The sequence below is a fragment of the Phalaenopsis equestris genome, unplaced genomic scaffold, assembly GCF_001263595.1.
Source record: "Phalaenopsis equestris unplaced genomic scaffold, ASM126359v1 Scaffold000002, whole genome shotgun sequence".
Taxonomy (NCBI): domain Eukaryota; kingdom Viridiplantae; phylum Streptophyta; class Magnoliopsida; order Asparagales; family Orchidaceae; genus Phalaenopsis; species Phalaenopsis equestris.
Genome location: NW_018164444.1, coordinates 57864918 through 57871566, shown reverse-complemented (window position 1 = coordinate 57871566; position 6649 = coordinate 57864918). Strand labels below are relative to the sequence as shown.

Sequence of the window (6649 nt, the reverse complement as noted above, 5' to 3'; positions counted from 1 at the left end):
TGTGTCAATGCATAGTCTACAACTCAAATCAAAATTAAATATTTATTGTCTTAACGACTCTTCACCAATGTCACCAACCAACCTCTAACCTCTAGTCTCTTGTCAAACATTTTTTTTATCTTATCACTTTCATCATATTATTACATTATGATCTCAACTTCTCTAGTTGAGGGAAAAGTTATTTTAACACAATAAGATTATTTTAGATCTTATTTAACATCATATAAAAATAATAATAAAGCCCCCTGAAAATCCAATTATTGCATTGCCATTTCGAGGCTACCGCTCCTTCACGATGCGGTTGCCTAAATTATTATTACCGGCAAAAAACTCTGCACACGCCTGCGGCCATCCAAAACCATCTCAGCCGTCCATCCGTGTCAGATCACCCTCCGCTGGAGAAACTCTTACATGCTTCAATGCCAGCTCGGCAAACCTGCACAGCACTGTTGAAACAAAAGTTCTGAGACTTTATTTCTTCTATTTTTTGCAATAATCTATAAATATAATTATGCTCTCTGAAGATTAATCAAAAGAAAATCCCTGGTTTGGCGGGATGCCCTTTTTCTTAAACTCCCCGAGTCCCAAATCTGCACTCTCTGTGGATCTCAACTCCATCTTCGATCTCTAATTATCTCTTTCTTGGCTAAATCTTGACCTCGCGCTGTTGATGGATTGAGAGCAGTTCGGGTGTCATCGGTCTCGATCGTTGTTGAGATTTCTTGATGAAGATCGGCGTGGCGTCGGTTGAGCAACAAGCAGCAGATCCAGGAGTAGGTGAGATCTGTTTTCAATACCCGCTCCAACTTTCACTCTCACTCTACCGTCCGAAGTCGCTTTTGTCTACTCGATTTGGCAATGGTTACTAGGCAGAGTCTAGCTTCTATGGACTGGTCTACTAGTGGTTTCTAGGGTATTTTTTTTAATTAATTCTTCTTTATTAGATCGGAAATAATCGAGATTCTTGTTAAGTTTTATGTGTTAAAGCTGCTCTGGACCTGCAGTTTTGTTTTTGTTGCAACTGAAGCCCTCGGCTGCTTGAATCTAGCAGGTGGAATTCAAGCGTGCTGACGTGGTTGCTTTGATCCTATTCAATTCTATTGTGGTTTGTTTTTTTTACCATTTATAAGTCTGTCTGTTTGATGTTAGGTTTTTGAGCTGATGAATGTCTGGGCTTTTGCACGGCACTCTTTTTGTAACCTTGTTTTTATTCTGATTCTTGCATGAATCTTTACTTCGACGGACGATGTCTCTGTTGTACGGGAAATGTGGGTTTGTTTTGGTGGAGTACGAGCTAGATATGCGTTAATCTTGGTTTTGTTTTCAGAAACAATTTAATGCTCTTTTTAAGTACCCCTTTTTTTAATTTTTCCCTTCTCTTTACTTCGCTTCCAGCATGTCATCTGGCTGTTTCGGGTGGATACACCCGCGTTTTTGCGTAGGAGTATATGTTAAATTGCTTACATTGCACTTTGTCTTACAGATTTATTTTTAAGGCGTTGCTAAATTTTGGGCTGTACTATCTGTGCTGATTTCAATGAAAGTTAATTTTGGGTGATTGTCTTTGTCTCGTGGTACAGGGAAGGGCATTAAAGTGGAAAAAGGATCAAATTTTCTCTAGCAAGTATCAGATCTTTAAACGATGTCCAGGATTCCCAAGTTGAAGATTGAAAAGACTAAAGTGAAAGTTGTCTTCCGTCTACAGTTCCACGCTACGGATGTAAGCTTTTGCTTTTGTATGAGCTGTTTAATGTTTTTATTTATTTCTCATTAGTTGCCTTATGGAACTATTTTCTGGGTTTGTCATCGTAGATAAGACGGCTTTTCATCTTAATTGCTATCTTGATTTGTTACAATTTTTCGTTTGAACCAAGGAGGTTTTCACGTGTTTTACTTGTAATTTAAAATTTCCTATAGTTAAAGCTTCCCAATTTTTCAGTATTGCTTCGAAGTAGCTTACCGGATATCGTTTCCGTATTTAAGAACTTCTAGTTACTAGCTGTTATTTTGGGCATCATTCTGTTGGGGGCGTGTTTTAGTGTATACGGAAAGTTTGTAGCATCCATGATGCCATGCGTCTGGCAGCGTCTACATTTTCTTAATACACCATGTTTTACATATTCTCACTATAAACTTTGATACGTGAACAATGAATGAAGAATTAACAAAAAACAATGATGTCTGGCATTACTAGCCATAGCTCCACATTTCTATTATAAGACTTTCAATGCACTTTTTACCTTGCCGCTGCTGATTTTGATGTATTGCATTACAAAAAAACTTCAAGGTTGTGTCTCCTATTGAATGTGGGTAGTAGGTAATTTTAATATATGTCTGATTATTATGTTGTGTTCATTTGGTGCATGACTTAACCTAATTTTATTTAAATTGCTTCTTTGATTAATATTTTTGTTTGGTCTAATTATTATTTAATATTGTTAGTTGACACGATGAGGCAACCTATTGTTGATTCTCATTTGATGTGGGATGACTCTGGTTCTAGGATTTAGTAATATAAAGTTCAGGGGAGAAGAAACAAAAAAGCCATAATCCATAGATTCTCAATTTTAGTAAAATTGACCACTTTTAATTCGAAGTTACATGTAATTTTTAATTGTTTCAAATTTTTATTTAATATATCAAAATTTAAAGTATTATAAGAATTTAGAAAACAAATATAAAACTCTATCGTGATTAAGATTCATAATATTGCATACATACTGATTATTAAAATATGTTAGTAGAAGAACAATATTTAAGAGCACTAAGTGGAAGATCTGGCCTCATTCCAATACAAAGTGATTTATTATCTTGAAGCGGTCATTAAGATTTGTGAAGTGTTGAAGAATCCACAAAGTAGGCTCATATTAATTCACCATGCAATGTTTTATTATTTTTCATGTCTTAAATATGTAATTTACAAAGACTCAATTAAAAAAAATCTCAGAAACTTTTAATATCTACTCAAAACTGAAAAGCTCAATCTCAAAATAACAGAAATGCCAACTTTCTAAATTCATGAAACCAAGTTTTATCAAAGTTTTCCTTTTTTCTATGATGCATGATTAGGATGTTGCCTTAGAAGGAAGACAACATAGAGGTATTATATATCTCACCCAATATTAATAGTGCAAAATAAAGCTAAAATCCCAAATAAGAAGGTAGGCATTGAAGCCAATTCTTGATCCAAGCTGTAGCCTTGAGGGAAGGCACCCATTGTTTGCTACAATGATTCGTCCTGGGGATTTTGCATCTCCAATTCATCTTACCATAAGTCTACTTCTTAGTCTTTTGGCTTCAATTTTATATACTTATCTAATGTTGTATTCTTATCTTTTACTGCATATGTGAACACTACTAAGTATTTTTTCAGTTAGCTAATATTTAATAGATGTCACTTCGAGTATTCTTGTAATTTAATCATTCTTTAATTTATACTTTATAATATTGTCACATATCCAAATCAGCAATGTCATTCCTTTTTTGTAAGTTTGACATTAGTGACTTTTTTTTTTTCCGTATAACACTGCTAGGGTAATTATAGTTTTATAAGTTTGTTTTTAATTCTTAGTAATATCCATTTTAGTATATAATATTTTCAAGACAGATCTCTATTTAAATAACCCAATCATAACTTTAGAAGTTATATCATCATTTTTTTCATTTTGTATAATAGGTTCAGGAGACTTAAATCTATTACATCTTGGTATCACTTATCCTCTAATAAGATTGTTTGATAATTGTTAATATTACAATACTAAAATTATATGTTACTTATTATGTTTTTTTTTTTGTATTTATTCTAAACTTTCTATTACTAAACATTTTTTATTGCTCTGAATTTTCAAATTTTTTTTTTCAGTGAATCTATTGCTTATTTGAATTATGATCTAATATTAATTGACAACTTTTAATATCACATACAGTAAATCTTCCTATCACAATTTTATTCTAAGTTCTTCTTTAAAATACTTCCTTCATTGTAGAATAGCTTGTGTATAACTTTATATTTAATATTTAATGTTTTCATCTCTTATCACTATTGATAGAATTTTCTTCTTTTCATAATCTCATCAGTTAAATCTATATAGTTAAGATTTAAAATTGAGATGCTCTAGTTCTAACTTTTTGCTCTTTTGTTCACCTTATGTTTTATTTAAAATACATTTGAATGTTTTACCCAATTTTACATTGTTTAACTTCATCGTCTTCATTCCTTGTGCTTCTCGAATGTGGCTATAAGCAATATTTTTTTTATCTGATTTCTTCAGATTCCGCAGTCAGGATGGGACAAGCTATTTGTCACATTCACCCCTACAGATTCAGGGAAAGTGGCTGCAAAAACAACCAAAGCTAGTGTGAGGAATGGAAGCTGTAAATGGTCAGATCCAATTTATGAGACTACAAGACTTCTCCAGGATCCAAAGACAAAAGATTATGATGAGAAGCTCTATAAGCTTGTGGTGGCAATGGTATTAAAGCCTCCTTGGACATGTTCATATGCTAAAATATCACATATGATCCAGTTATTTACAGAGAACTTATTTTGAAGGTTATCTACTGTAATGACGTTTTACCCGCGTCTTACTCTGCTTTGATGTATAATGTATTATTATTGGCTGAGGTTTCTCTGACCTTAGACTAATATTTATTTTCAGGGCTCTTCTCGGTCTAGTCTGCTTGGAGAGGTTATCATCAATCTTGCTGACTTTGTAGATGCCTTGAAGCCTTCCTCCGTCGCATTGCCCTTACGTGGCTGTGACTTTGGCACAATATTACATGTGAGGGTGCCTCCCAATTTCCAAGATTCATTGTATTAGATTTCCTTGCTCTATATACCAGATTTAGAAATGTAATTCAATTATGAATATCAAAGACTTATCCCAACAACTGGAATATACCTCATCATGAATAATTATGTGCATAAGGTTTCCTTCTCTCTGCTTATACCGTTCAATTTTTTATTATTTTTATGTTTTATTTCAGGTGACTGTGCAACTTTTAACCTCCAAAACAGGGTTCAGGTAGTGGTATCGTAAACATTCTGAACGTTTTGAGAAGCTTTTGTAGTTGCAAAACATTGACTTAATTTCTGATTCTGCTATGTAAGAGAATTTGAGCAACAAAGGGAGACTAGCGTAAAGGGCTTTCAGGCATCTTCTGGCAAGAGAATTCATGACCCTAAGGAGGTTATACCCGCTTCTTCTGGTACCAGAGAACACATAGATAAGGTTAGGTAATCTTTTGAACGTGCCACTTTTGGAGTAACCGTTTGATATTAACTGTTTACCTGAGAATTACTTCCTTGATTTCTGAATTCTATATATTCAAGTATTTGCAAAGAGCACAATTGTTTGTAGCATTTATATGCGGCATATCACTAAGTGAAGAAAATAAAATGCTATTTATTTGGGTCTATGTATGAATTCACTCTCTTTTTTATTATTAATTTTGTCTATCTGATTTATTCAAAACTTCAAATTGAAGGATGAAATAATACTTGTTAATCACAACATTTGTTGAATTTCATGTTGTTTTGGATTTTTCAAAACTCCATAGACATGCAGAAGAGAAATGCTATCCCCACTCGGACCAAGACATCACTTTGACCAAAACTTTATCCTTTTGTTCAAATAACAATTAAGGTGAAGCAGGGTCAGGAACAACGAATCTATTTATGATAAAAAGATCCCTTTTGCAAGTTCGTTATTACGGGTAGTACTACAAAGGATCGAACTAATGACGTATACACTACTTGAATTATCAATGTAGATGCTACATAGAAAGTCAGTCATTCACAACCACTGATGAAGGATTCCTCGAAAAGTTAAGGATTAGTAATCCTTTTTAGAAATCAAATGGATTCGGTCTTATAGTATTTTACTAGTTTGGTTTTTGAAAGTGATATCGCTTTATTCCTCGATAAACCAAACAAATTTAGTTCCGTTCAATCCAATATATGAAAGACAAAATGATACTAGAGTTAACCTAAATCACAATAGAAAGACAATTATTATTGCTAAAATTCAGTATTATTGCTAAAATTCAGTAGGGTTGCAAACAAAAACTCTCGACAATAGGAAAAATAAAAGCATGACATAAAAGACACCCGAGGGTGAGGGCAAGGGTGAAGGTGGTGATACCCTGCTGGACAGCAGGTGGGTAGTGGATTGGAGGATGTCGCAGTGGCAGGAGGCTGGTGTGGAGTGCGGCAATAGCAAGGGTTGTTGTTGAATGGGAAGGAAATCGGTGACGAAAGAGAGATGGGCTGGCTGGGAGTAGGAAATGGTTGGGAAGTGGTTTCGACCCAACATGAAGACAAAGGTGGCATGCGACCCAACAAGAAGGTTGGAACATGGGATCGTAGTGGAGTTGCGGTACAACATGTTGGGCGGCAGATTAGTAAATGACAATAATGGAGCGGCTGGAGGGTGACAGTAGGGAAAACAGGGATGATGACAGCAAGGAGAAATGATAAGATACACACCACCTAGTACTAGTTACATCTGGAGCACATTTTCACCTCTAGAAACAACCCTAGAAAGGGAAAAGGGCACGTCGACAGCTGTCCAAATAGAAATCTCACACAAAACCAAACTCTAACATAGAAAATAGTCGATTTATAATAAAATATAACTAGGAGGGGGGA

General features: G+C 34.5%; 1 protein-coding gene across 1 annotated transcript in view; it reads left to right on the top strand.

Moving 5' to 3' along the window:
- The first annotated feature begins 526 nt into the window (after positions 1-526).
- Positions 527-6649, top strand: part of LOC110031675 (abnormal long morphology protein 1) — a 23005-nt gene continuing 16882 nt past the window's right edge. The window contains exons 1-6 of the mRNA XM_020735008.1: positions 527-777; positions 1581-1720; positions 4272-4472; positions 4659-4781; positions 4987-5024; positions 5111-5231. Coding sequence (XP_020590667.1) covers positions 1643-1720; positions 4272-4472; positions 4659-4781; positions 4987-5024; positions 5111-5231 — 561 coding nt within the window. The 5' untranslated portion in view covers positions 527-777; positions 1581-1642. The remainder of the gene's footprint in view (positions 778-1580; positions 1721-4271; positions 4473-4658; positions 4782-4986; positions 5025-5110; positions 5232-6649) is intronic.